The sequence below is a fragment of the Capsicum annuum genome, chromosome 7 (assembly GCF_002878395.1).
Source record: "Capsicum annuum cultivar UCD-10X-F1 chromosome 7, UCD10Xv1.1, whole genome shotgun sequence".
NCBI classification, from domain to species: Eukaryota; Viridiplantae; Streptophyta; class Magnoliopsida; order Solanales; family Solanaceae; genus Capsicum; species Capsicum annuum.
The window spans coordinates 77,191,883-77,206,396 of NC_061117.1; the positions used below are offsets into that span (position 1 = coordinate 77,191,883).

Genomic DNA, 14,514 nt, shown 5'->3' on the forward strand with positions numbered 1-14,514 from the left:
CCTTCTTAAAAATGTTTAGAAATTCTGGAAAACATTCGTCACGATTTAGGTAATGACTCGTTAGGTCTGATCACGAGACATAATCAATTCCATATGAGAAATTAAAGAAATAAAACCCAATTTAAAATATTTCAGAGTGTGGTGATGTCTAGATAAAGTTCAAGTTTATACACCCAAAAGGGTCAAAAATAGGATTAAAGACTATGAACGATGTTTTCATTGGATATGCTACAAAGAGTATAGCATGTCAGTTTTTGATTCATAAATTCAAACATCTAGATAGTCATGATAATACGGTAATTGAATTAGATAATGTTGAGTTCATTGAGCAAATTTATCTATATGAAAAAAGTCACGAGTTTTCTAGTGAAGGGTTTAAATGACCTCGAGAAGAACTAAAGAAGAATGTACTTAATGAAGAAAATCTAAGACGTAGTAAACGTCAAAGGACATCCGCTTCCTCTGAACATGATTTTATAATATTTCATCTCAAAAATGAGTCTTAAACATTCAAAGAAACCATGTCTTTTTTGAACCCATCCTTTTGAAAAAAGGTTATCAATAGAAAAATTAATTTAATCTTGAACAACCATACTTGAAAGTTAGTTGATTTTCCTCCAGGAAATAAAATTTTAAGTTCAAAATGGACTCTTCAAAGGAAAATAAAAGTTGATAGAACTATAGAAAAATATAAGGCAAGACTTGTCATCAAAGATTTTAGAAAAAAAAAGTCTTGATTATTTCAGCATATACGCATCACTTGATTATTATTTAAATGGAGAATTGGAGAAAGAAATTTACATGAATCAACCTAAGGGTTGATTCCTAGTAAAGAAAGGAAAGTGTACAAACTTGTTAACTCACTTTATGATCTGAAACACGCACCCAAATAGTGGCATGCAAAATTTGATGAAATTATGTTGACGAATGAACTTAAGATTAATGAGAGTGACAAATGTGTTTATATTAAAGACAATCCAAATCACAAAGTCATTATTTGTTTGTATATTAATGATATGTTGATATCAGTGGAGACATTTCTGATAGAAATGCTACTAAGTGAATTCTAGAAAGTAAATTTGATATGAAAGACTTTAGAGTTACTGATAGATCTTAGGAATAGGAATTCATAGAACTCTACATGGTTTAGAATTGCCACAGTTTTATTACATTGAAAAGGTACTTGATAAGTTCAAGTATTTGAATTTCAATATTGCCAAGACACTACTAGATATGCGCTTTACACTTCAAAAAAATGAAGGTGAAAGTGACTTACAATTGGAATATGTAAGAGTATTGAAAAGTTTGATGTATATCATGAATTATATGTGATCATATATAATATGTTCTATTAATAATTTGAGTCAGTTCACAAGTAATCCTAATCAAACTCATTGGATGACAATGAAAATTTTTTAGGGGTATCTAAAATATACTCAAAACTATGCTTTGCATGATAACAAATGTCCAGCTGTAATTAAAACATATAGAGATACAAATTGAATCATCGGGTCCAATAAAGTAAAATTCATAAGGGGATATATATTTACTCTTGGTGGAAGAGCGGTCTTTTAAAAATCATCCAAACAAATATGTACTGTTCTCTCTACAATGGTATATGAATTTTTGCTTTAGATAAGGTCAGTGAAGAAGTTGAATGGCTCCAAAAATTCTTAAAACATATTTTATTTTAACCGAAACCTTTGGCACCAGTATGCATAGATTGTGAGTAAAGTTGCAATAGATAAAGCATGAAGCATGATGTATAATAGAAAATCTCATCACATAAGGCGGAGACATAATATCATTAGAGAACTACTCTTTAGTGAAATTATCATAACTGACTATGTAAATTCAAAGATAATGTATCGGATCCACTTACAAAATGCTCAACTGAGAAGAAGTTGAGAGAACATCAAAGAAAATAGGTTTACGGCCTAGGACAAGACATCACGACGGTGACTCTACCGAACATATTGAAAATTTCAACGACTAGGTTCAAAAAGATTAAACAAAGTTGTGATTAACTGTTCAACATTATCAAATAACTCAACCCATTCTCATGATGAAAATAATGTTCAGTAAACAAGGACAAGACTTAAGGTTGAAGCTTTTTTATGATTTCTAAGTTTGGCATGTATGACAAAATAATTAAACATTTAAAAATTACCTATACGAGTTTGAGATGGAAGTCACTTCAAGAAAAAAACAGTAAAGGCCTATTCTCTAAGCTCTCATGAAATCATGTAATGTTCATGGCTGAAACATATAAAATCCTGAGAATCATAAATAATAAATAACTGAAACAAATAAAATTGTTAGAACCATAGTGATAAAATAGCTAGTTGTGTGACTTGTATTGTCTAAGTGTAGAACAAAGCTCGATAATTTAAAAATATCCCATCTATCGATTGACAGAATGTAGCCGATATAATTTCACTAAGATAAGTTCCAAGAGAAACCTACTTATCTAGATTCAATTAGTCTTTGCTTGTTAATCACACACTTGTCCATATTTTTTCTGATCATAAAGTCATCTTCCATTCATGTTGGGGATTGTCGGGTTCTAAGTGAAATGTCAATAAATAATGAAGGAAAAACAAAATGTGTGTTCACTTTATAAAGAAATGTTTCTCCGACAATGGTGGGAGAAAAGAACATTCTTGTACTTAAATATAGAAGCACTCTTCCTTGTTATTAGTGAGGCAAAAAGAAGACAAATCTCGCATTGTCATCGTTACCGCTTGCTCAACTCTACTTTGGACTTAGTCTCGAATTTGAATTTGTCAAATGATTAATCGAAAGATTATCTTTTTCAAAAATCTGATCTAAAAAATTTTCTCTATTTGTGGATGCACACGAACATGTGCAGACATATGTCACAATGCATATAAAAAATGCAATTCTTCAGTTCACTATTAGAAGATGAAAACTAATAAATGTGGTCGCATATGTCCATGCTCGGACACATATACGAATGCACATGCCAATCCATGTCAGCCAAAACTTTTTGTTTTGTGCAAGTGCAACTTTTCACGAACTATTGCTTCTTTTCTAAAGAAACACCTTTTGGCTATAAATATTTGATTTTTCTCAGGTATTGGCACGAAATTTTGAAGTTAAAAACACTTTTTTTCTTGAAAAATTTAAGTATGATTTGCTACTGTTGAGCGCATTTGAAATTCAGTGAATTTGAGGTACCACTATTCGGTTGAAATGATTCATTTTATTCTGGAAGGATATATTCTATAACCTCAGGTACTTAAGAAAAATAAATTCCTTAAGAACACACCGTGAATTTGATGGACTTAAATCTCCATTCTATCTTCATCTCTTTCTTGTTGAATTTTTTACTTTTCAGAAAATAGTTTAAACTTCATTGTCATTCATAAGTTGTTGTGAACTTGGTGTCGAAGTTCTTGATTTTAAATAAAGATTTTATACCCAAAAATAATATTAAATGGCATTTCAAGTTGTTTGTCTATAGTCTCTACCACCCAAGCATGCGGGCACACACATATATATCCACCCTCACCTCTACCCCATAGACACCTTGGCTATCTTCATATTTTTACCCCAACACCATAGGGATCATTTGATAACTGGCTTGAAAGTGAGTTATGAATGCATTAAATTCTATATAAGTAATTAATACTTGTTATATTTGATAATTGATTAGGAATTAAGTTATATGTAAAATTAATATGATTTTTAATTTATAATTTAAAAACTCATATGACTAATACGTATAAAAATTATGTAAACATCTATATAATATTATTTTATACATCAATAGAAGATGAAATAACTTGATACTCCCTCTATCCAATAATATTTTTCTATGAAAAATAATTGTCTAATAATATTTATTTAGTTTGAAAAATCAATGAATAATATACGTATTTTTACCCACTTTATCATTAGTTATTAATTATAGTCACTACTGAATATACAATATATATTTTAGTGTATTTTAATTAATCATATTTAAAAGGTAATATAGTAAAAATATTTTTATTATTTATTATTTTTTAATATGTATGCCAAGTAAATAGTGAAGAGTTATTAATTATAGCCATTTCTGAATATACTATATGTATTTTAGTGTATTGAATTAATTATATTTAAAAGGTAATATAATAAAATAATTTTTATTATTTATTATTTTTTAATATGTATGCCAAGTAAATAGTGAAGAATTACTATTATCGAGTGAAGTTTAGTGAGAATTGACCATATCACTCACAGTTAACACTTGTAAATTCTAGACTAATGCAGTGAATGCTAATTCTTTACTATGGGTGTGTCCAATGCACGAGTCTAGTCTAGAATTTACAAGTGTTTATCATATTGTCAATATCTCACTATCTTTAGTTGTTTCTTTTCAGTTTTCAAATATAATTTGTAGGCAAGGAATTACGACATAATTATAATGACATTTTTGTCTCATTCCAACATAACACTAATCTTTGAAGGAAAAAGTAGTACTCCAAATAAGACTCTTCTTTGTTTATGATTGAAAGGAGGAAAGAATATATAAAATGAATAATGTTTAAACCAACCATCCATTTATTTACTTATGTTTCCCTTTTAAACTAATTGAAAGTTGGGGGAAATCGACTATCTACCAAATACAATTAAGACAACGTAAGTAGTTTAGATTTAATGAATATTTATTTATTATAGTGTCTTAGTGGGTAATGGAGTACATACAATAATGTTGTTTGGCGCTTACTAAAATTTTAATGTAAATAGAAATTTGGTGCTATAATTTAGGGCTATCAAAATAAACCCGTTAAGGCTAAATCCGCCCAACCCGTCCAAACTTGTTTGGGTTGGGTACAAACTAATTTCTAACTAGGTAAGATTTAAGCCCATTAAACCTGACCTGTTAAAAAACAATTCTCACCCATTTCAACCCTTAAAATACCCATTTCAATCTGTTTTCCACCGAGGAAAAAATTAACCCGTTTCAACCCTTAAACAGTTAAACTCCAAGACGTAAATTTGTGAACCCATAGCAAATCAGCCACCGTCGATGAAACTCCACATTGTAGGAACACATTTTCGGCAGTTAGTACTCTATTCCTGACCTCTGATTCAACGTTCTTCTTGAGTCTCGATTAATCGATTCAAATAAAATCATCACTCTATCCTGCTGATATTGCTCTAATTTCATACAAAATTTTGACTTGATTTTGGATCTACAAGTAATTTCACTCTAAGTACTTCTGCTGGTTGTTTAATTGATGGATTCACATTTTTTTTTAGGTTTTATTATTTGTTATGGATCATAACGATGAAGCTTCTAGCTTTTCAAGTTCATCAAAACGGAAAAGAAGATCCGAAGCATGGAAATTTTTTGAGGAGTTTCCACAGGATGACAATGAAGATAATAGATTACGAGTAAAATGTAAAAAATGTGGAGTTATCATGTGGGCTGACCCAACTTCAGGAACTTCAAATTTAAATCGTCATCACTTGAAACACCTAAAAGATGAATCTCAATCCCAACAAGGTACGCTAGTAGATCACAAATTATATCGTGAAAAGATAGCGAAGGCTATAGTTAGACATAATTATCCATTTAACTTTGTGGAGCATGAAGAGATTAGAGATATTCATTCTTTTTTAAATCCTTGTATTAAGAACCTTTCAAGAAACACGACAAAAGCTGATGTTTATAAATTGTATGAGGTTCATAACAAGATAATCAAAGATGAACTTGTTGGTATTCCTAGAAGAATATGTTTGACATCTAATTTATGAAGTTCAATCACCACTGATGGTTATATGTGTGTCACAGCATATTATGCTGATACAAATTAGATTTTGCAAAAGAGAGTTTTGATAGTTTGTCATACTCTTTCTCCCCATCGTGGTGTCATTCTAGGTCCAAAATTGATCAGTATGCTTACAGAATGGGGAATTGAGAAAAAGGTTTTTTCGATAACTTTAGATAATGCACGATATAATGAAGGTGTTATGGATAGGTTGATCGAATATTTTAAGTTGTTGGATTTTATACTTGTTGATGGGAAGTTTGTGCATATTTGATGTACAAACCATATTTTGAATTTGGTTGTCAACGTAGGTTTGAAGATAATTAAAACTGCGGTAAGTAACATAAGGGAAAGCATAAAGTATGTTAAAGGTTCCGAGGGAAGGAAAATAAAGTTTGTAGAGTGTATTAAGAACCTGGCTTAAAATTGAATGGGAAGGTGTATCAAGACGTGCCGATGAGATGGAATTCCATATTCTTGATGCTTGATAGTTCTATTCCTTATCGTCGAGCATTTTTTGATTTAAGGTACTTGATACTGAATTTAAATGTTGTCTCTCCAAAGATGACTGGGTTAAAGCTACTCGAATTGCTAAGTTTTTGAAGCCTTTCTATGAAGTCACTACTTTATTTTCAGGAAATTATTATCCTACTGCTAACATGTATTTTCATAAAGTTTGGAAAATTCATATGATGATAATAGAATAGAAGTATAGTGAAAATCCTCATATTAAGGCAATGGCAAAGGAAATGGAAATTAAGTTCAAAAAGTATCGGCAGGAAGACTATAGTCCAATTGCTTCAATGGCGTTAGTTCTTGATCCTCGGTACAAGTTAAAACTTGTAAGTTTTTGCTTTACCAAATGTGATCCAGTCATTTACAATGAAAAGGTAAAAGTTGTTAAGTGTAATATGCATGCGTTATTTAGAGAGTATTTGAAAAATTCATCGGTTGATGTTGATATGGTAGAAAGTAGTAGTGGTAGAGATGATATTGAAGTGGTGGATGAAATGGATGAGTATGATACTTTTGAAAGTCAGTCGGAACTTAGTCCAGAAAAGACACAATTAGATTTTTACTTGGAAGAACCCGTGTTGGTTCGCAAAGAAAATGAAGATCTAGATGTACTTAAGTTTTGGAAAGATAATAGGATTAAGTATTCGAAACTCTCACTAATGGCACGAGATTTGTTAAGTATTCCTATCACCACTGTTGTATCTGAGTCTGCTTTCAGCATTGGAGGTCGCGTTATTGGTAAATATCAAAGCTCAATTTTCCCTGAAAATGCAGAAGCAAAATTATGTTCGCGAGATTAGATCTATGGTCATCAAGGTAAAGTATTATCGAATCATATCAATTTTTTTCTTATAAGAAAACATAATATGTCTTGGCAGTTTGTCTCTAACCTTCGTGTTTTTAGCTTCTGCCAACTCTGAAGAGGAAGATGACATTGCAATAGATGTAAGTGAAGTTGCTGCTCAGAGATTTAATTAGCTTGGTGAATGTGTGCAGGTATATGCTTAATAGTTAATTCTTTCTTCCTGTGGCCCTATTTTGCTTCTCTTGTTGTGTCTCTGAGAATCTGCCATAGTGCTATGGATTTGTGGATGGTTGCAATAGGTGCGAGATAGAAAGTTTATATAGTGAAACCTGGATAAGTAATGTTAGAATGAGACTCTAACTTTGTGAAGAGAGTTTCCAGAAAAAATCACAGGCAATGGCTCCCAGTGGTACTGGTTTATGCACAATACTGACAGGATGATGATGCACTGGCAGGGAAATTGCACGCCGACAAAGCTTCTTTTTTATACAAATATTATTGGTAGCTACACAATAACTAACAATTATAATAGTTATGCCAAGTCCCTCTCCACTCACTGATGTTGGAATCTAGCACATTTCCACTAATAATGTTTGCATCCCTAGGTCAGTTTGATAGTGCAAGCTTTTAATTGCACTTTCACTTGCCAATTTATACCATCCAGAAGCTGATCCAGATGGTAGGTCTATCTCGTTGGACCAGGAAAGTGAATCTTGTATGCCTGACTATTAATTGAAAAATGAGTGACTTAACTTGGATTGTATGATTCCCATCTGTTTTTTATTTGTATGCCCAATTGAAAATTTTATCGCACTGTTGATGAAGTGGCATATTATTGATGTTGTTGTGTATTGAGCCCTATTTGATGCTGCTATGATTTTCTCTGTGTTGGTAGCATTAAGGTCCACGTCGAAACCTATTAGAATGCTACCAGAGGTGCTGTCAGTTGTGATTCAAGTCAAAAAACTGCAGGAATAGTGAGTCGTAAAGCAGTCTTCATATTATGATCTTCTTAAATATCTCTTATAATTGACTTGAACTTTTCTATAATTGTTTCTGGTTACGTGTATATGGATTCATCACTTAAGTATCCTATGATTGATGTTTTTGTAGGTTGCTTTTCACTTGCAGTAAGGCTAGTACTTCTAATTAACTTCTTACTCTTACCATTTTGTAGGAGCTGGTAAAAAAAGAAATTAGGAAAACCGATATTGGTGGCTTCTCAATGTTGTTTGTCATACTGATTGGTCTTATTGGTGTTTTGGTTGGATATCTGATCAAGAAGACGTAGTTGGAAGGATACGCTCTCTGATTCATTAGTTGCATTCCCAGAAAAAATTGATGGCGTTGGAGAATTTTATTTTTCCCTTTGTTTAAAGACTTGTGCATTAGAAGCAGGCCATTATGGAATCATCTATAGTGTAAAAATCTTTTAGTCCATTATCGGTATTATGGACATTTGACGACTTGACTTGACGGATCTGTGGGTGTACTGATGGACCTTCTATTTATTTTTCTGGATAACTTGTCAATGCTATTCAGTGTTCTTAATGAAGCACCCAATATTCAAGATTACACGGAGGATGTAGAAATACTAGTTAGTTGTTAGTATTTGTTTATGATAATTATTAATCAATCTTATCAATTTGGGAGGTTAGTATGAATTTTACAACCTAAATATTAGATGCATACATTTACTGTTGAAAAAACAAAGAGCTATATTGTTTGTAGTAATTTTAGCAGAAATGAAATTTGAAATTTGAACTATTTAACTATAGACAAAGTGGGTCATATTGGGCAGGTCAAGACCCAACTCGATAGTTTACCCATTTCAACCCAACCCATTTCAACCCAAAGCATATTTGGGCGGGTCGTGACCCAACCCGATATTCAATTCAACCCATTTAATATCTTCAATCTCAACCCAACCCACCCATTTGAAACCCTTAGTATAATTACTTCAAAAGAAAGATCATGAATTTATAAAGAAAATAATTTTTATAACCAAAAAACAAAACAGTGTTATGAAATACAAAACAAAGAAGAAGAATAGAGAGAGAAGAGATGAGACTTATTACTCATGAGGATTCTTGAGGAGTTAATTACAATGAAGAAATCTCTTTTTTATAGGGGAAAAACTAACCTTGGGGTTTCTAACTTTTCCATAAATAGACATTCACTATATATGGTAAAGTAGACATTCACTATATATAGTAATATATTTATAACACTCCCCCTTGAATGTCTAATTGACAGATAATGTGCCTCGTTAAAACCTTGCTATAAAAAATTCCAGTGGAAAAAAAATCTAGTGAAGGAAAAAGAGTACACATCTCTTGCAATACGCATATAGGTTGCCTCATTAAAAACCTTACAAGGAAAACACATTGGGATAAAACCTCTTAAGGGAAAAAGATTATAGCGCGTATTAACTCCCCCCAATGAGAATATCCTTTTGCATTCCAATCTTGTGCACCATCTTCTTGAAAGTTGCAGTTGGAGGAAACTTGGTGAATAAATCAACTACATTGTCGCTTGAATGAATCTGTTGTATATTAATATCACCATTCTTTTGGAGATCATGTGTATAGAAAAGCTTTAACAAAATATCTTTCATTATATCTGCTTTTACGAATTCTCCATTAAGTTGTGCTATGCATGTTGTGTTATCTTCATAAAAATTATGGGTACCTTATCAAATTTCAAATCACATTTTTCTCGAACGAAATATATCATGGACCTCAACCATACACATTCTCAGTTAGCTTCATGAATAACTATTATCTCATCATGGTTCATTGAAGTGGCTAGATAGACTAATTTGTATATCTTCAAGATAGGGCAGTGTCCCAACATGTGAACACATGCATTGCATGTTTGAGACTGAGATTTATGTGGGTTAAATAAATACCCAGCATTAGTATAATCAATAAGATCGGAACTGCAATCTTTAGAATAAAATAAGACCATGTTGATCCCATTTTGATGTCTCTTAGTAGGAGTAGAGTTATATCTTGCTAAAAATTTAACTGAAAAAGGTTATATCAGACCTTGTAGTATTTGCAAGGTACATGAGTGCACCAACTGCACTAATATATGATATTTCATAACCAATTCAAATTGATATATTTCTCATTTCAGCAAATAATTTATTGCTTTTGAAAACTCTCCATGAGTTTCAATAATTTTCAAGCTATAAGCTTATGTAATATAAGGATTATAAATAAGTTTCCCAGAAACTTTTAAATGCTTCAAACATTTTGAATCCTTAAAAAGTTTTCATATAAATTTTGTCAAGTGACAATATTCAGCATGTCATATGTGACATCTTCAAGTGTCTGGACTGCAAATCAAATAAGTTTTTATGCTTATCAAGATGCATCCTTTCATGCCACTTGATAAATATTTTCTATGTCAGCATGCTTCAATAAACGTAGAATTCAGATCCTCTTAATCTTTTAAATATTGTGCTAGTATTGTATCAAAGATATTACCAATGATATATTATTTTCTATCGATTCACAATGCGACATAATATTTTGAGATCTCATCACTTCATTATTTTCAGGTACCTGAATCTCTCATAAGATTTCATAAAGTGTTATATCGTAGGCTCTTCAAGAGCACATTGTCTTCTTATTATGATTATTTGCTCCTTATTCTTTTCAAGCATTATTTTATTTGAAATCGATTGGTCTACCACGCTTTACGTATGTATAGACTTTGTCCTTTAAGGACACAAAATAGGAGCACTTGCAGCTTAAATATGAGATATTTCCGGCATTTGACTTGAATTATCTTTTAAATGAGGATCGTATTGATGATAATTCACAACATATTTTTTAGCTGTTTATTATCTCTCTCTCATTTTAGGAAAACTAACATACATCTCAATTTACTTTAGAGAATCCATCTTTATACATCATGGTATATCTATTGATTATATACCGCATATCAAAGAAGAAAATTTTAGATGGAACATTTGGTTCATGACCTTGAACCAATTGAGAGGAAAGAAATAATCATAATCTATTGGTCTAATGCATACAAGTGTTATTGTATGCAATATATTATTTTTCAGATCAACGCATGAAGCTTTGTTCCCATAAGTAATGGTTTAGTTATTTATCAAAGGCATTTCATGTCAAACTATCATTATCAAGATGAATTGTCTTAATTACACAATCTGAAAGTTATGCTCTGAACTCAATTTTATTGAGCAAACAACTTTATGAATGTCAAACTGCAGGTTGACAAGAAACGTACAAGTGATCATCTTATATCGATGCATCTTAATAGATCAATGACTGGTGAACAAGCCCATATTCACCTTTTATACTTTTCAGATTTTGAGGGATCAAATCACAACATTAGTTGGTCCAACCAACTTATCATGAGAACACACAATATTAAACGTAATGAAGAATTTTCTAATTCTTGAATATATGTTCAATACTCAGTATGCGCATCTTTGGGATGTCTCAATCGTTCATGTCAATTTATAAACTTTATTCTAGCAAACTCCAAGTTTACCATGACATGTACCTTTTATTTTAGTAAATTTCAGATTTACTATTACATGAATAAATTTCAGATTTACTACTTTAGAAGTAGATTTCAAAATAACTCTTCTCAGTTATTCAGCTTCTTTCGGAGGTGAATTGTGATACCATCACAATCAAGTGCACATTTGCATTAATAATCTTTTCATTCCCCAGGAATGGAATATAATCGTATCTTAAGTCTATCAAATTCTGATAGCTTATAACCTTTTTCATGATATTGCTACTTCAGGAGCACATCGAGGCATACATATCTTTCAAAGTATATCATATATTGTTATCACATTCACTTCAAGAATGAATCAAATTGTCATCTTTTAAACTTATCATATATTGCTACCACATTCACTTCATGGAATGGAGCATATTCAATGGACAAGTTTTATGATCTTTTATCAAATACATATTATTTTTTGCCTTAGCCATCATAATATCATTAATATGGTGCATTGAGATTCAAACTCAACGTTTTATCCATATAAAGGTGTCTTAGGATATAACTCAATGGGACTTTGAACCCAACATCTTATCATCATGGTGCATTGAAACTTGTAACCTAATGCCTTCCCTCTTAATAAGATGAAACTTAATTCATCGCCATATCTTTTAACAACATCGTTCTTCATGAACAAATTAAAAGCATAAGTGGTTCCAAACCAATTATTTTTCCTCAAATCCAATAATAATTACATCATTAGTAGCAAAAGACAAATAACATAAGGAATTACTAACCTTGAATTACCTTTAGACTTGTAATCTCACCCTATTTGGTAGGATCTCGTGCTGATAACGTGTTATGAAATACAAAACAAAGAAGAAGAATAGAGAGAGAAGAGATGAGACTTATTTCTCATGAGTATTCTTGAGAAGTTAATTACCATGAAGAAATTTCCTTTATTTATAAGGGGAAAACTAACCTTGAAGTTTCTAACTTTTTCATAAATAAACATTCACTATATATGGTAAAGTAGACATTCACTATATGGTAATATATTTATAACAAATAGAATATTATTAGCACTACTAAGAAAAAAAGAACTAACAACAACAATAATATTTTTTTATTATTTGTTTCCTTGAACATTTTAGTTTTTATGCAACTACTACACATTGGGCTCATTTGGTATAAACAATAACTAATTTTGGAATTAATTTTAGGATTAACTTATCTCATGTTTGATTGAAATAAAATTCATTGAATAACTCATCCGAAATTGTAGTGTTATTTTTATCCACCTTGAAGGTGAAATAACTAATCCCTAATCCCAAAATAATTAATCCAAAAATAACTTGTTTCCGGCCAAACAACCCTGTCAGTCAACTTTAAAACCAAGACATTACAGCCCCCACCCTTGTTCATTTCTACCAATTTTCTCACCATTTAAATTATTTTTAAATTATAACCGCTCTTAAATTACATCCTTCTAAATATGGCAAAATTTAACCTCTCTTACATTACATAACAGCCCCCACCCGTCACTTTTTTCAAAAATATGATCTGACACTTGAATAATTATTTCAATCTACCTAATGTGTTGTGGAGCTATCGTGTACTAACATATGTTCTATTTTAAGTTATTAGTGCTTTGATTTTGCAATCTTTCAACGAAGTCTTGATGACGATAAATTGTAAAAGCATGAAATGGACTTGTTTTCTATAAATTGGAATGACAACCTAGTATCTCCATCACTGAATTTTGGTTAAGGCTATACTTGACTTGCAATACATGCTAGAAACTTGTTTTGTGTGTGATGTCTTTTAAATAATGTCGTTATTTTGATTATATGTTGTTTTAATTTTGTTCGAAATTATTTGACTTTTGTATCACATTGTTGGTTTATCTGTTTCATCGATCAAAGGCCTATGATTTGATTTAGTTTTTCCATCGACTGGGACCTATGATTTGGGTTAATCATCCTTCTGGGTTAAGGTCTATGAACATGGTTTAGACTATACCTGTCAATCGGGCCGGTTTAACCAGGGCCAAACCGGCTCATCCCAGCCCACCACACCAACCCAGTCCGGTCATCCCACGGGCTATAGGGTACTGGGTTCCAGGCTGGGTTAATTTTTTTGGGGGCCCGGTTAACCCAGCCCGGATCAAAATCGGTCCAGACCCACCATTAACTGGCCTGGTTAAGAATTTTTTTATTTTTTTTTAAGAATGGAATTTCTGAAAAAAATGGTCGTTGGACCATTATAGCCATTGGGCCCAACGGTAATATAGCCGTTGGGAGCCCAAAACGGCTAAAATCCTCTTTTTATTAAAAAAAGAAAAACTTTTTTTCAATTAAATTATTTTTTAAATCCAAAATAAATCTATAAATACCCTACAATTTCAAATCATTTTCCACACAATTTTTCATTCTCTCAAATCTCAATTCTCAATTCTCAAATATTCTATATATTTAATTTCCTAAAGTGCTCACTTTAATTTTTTAATTTTGTGATTACAAAGTACGAGTGGAAGTTTCTAAAGTCGCAACCTTGAGATACTTTCAAAATTTGGTATTATCGTTCCATCTCTTACATTTTATTTTTATTTAGTGTATTAATTGTTGAATATTTAATTTTATTATATTTGTTTATTTTGAATTTTTTTTAGTTTAATTTATATTATGGATAAATTAAGAAACCTCGCTACTAAAGGTGTTAAATTTTTTTGTCCCGAAAGTGGCAGTGGTAGTAAAAAATAAATTACTAGCGGTAGAGATACTTTAAGTAGTAGATATACTCTTGTGCCTCCGGCACCGGTTAGTCAACCTTTTGAGGAAGAAGTAGGTGTACCTTTAGGTGTAGGTGCCCACGATATGGATTATGTAGAAGCTTAGGAAAATTACGGTATAG

The 14,514-nt window shown here is 31.5% G+C and overlaps 1 protein-coding gene across 4 annotated transcripts; it reads left to right on the forward strand.

Moving 5' to 3' along the window:
* Positions 1 to 4,715: 4,715 nt before the first annotated feature.
* LOC107877974 (zinc finger BED domain-containing protein DAYSLEEPER-like) lies at positions 4,716 to 8,679 on the forward strand. 4 transcript variants are annotated; one of them, XR_007042789.1, is made up of 5 exons: positions 4,716 to 5,073; positions 5,272 to 5,518; positions 7,074 to 7,115; positions 7,204 to 7,295; positions 8,282 to 8,679. XR_007042789.1 is itself a non-coding variant. In XM_047393591.1 (2 exons), the coding sequence occupies exon 2, from the start codon at positions 6,521 to 6,523 to the stop codon at positions 7,097 to 7,099; it is 579 nt and encodes a 192-aa protein (XP_047249547.1). In that variant the 5' UTR covers positions 4,716 to 5,073; positions 5,272 to 6,520; the 3' UTR covers positions 7,100 to 7,296. The 4 variants fall into 4 exon arrangements, 1 of the variants encoding a protein (XP_047249547.1); XR_007042788.1 differs by having other exon boundaries at positions 5,272 to 7,115; XR_001676660.2 differs by having other exon boundaries at positions 5,272 to 7,295.
* The last annotated feature ends 5,835 nt before the right edge of the window (positions 8,680 to 14,514 follow it).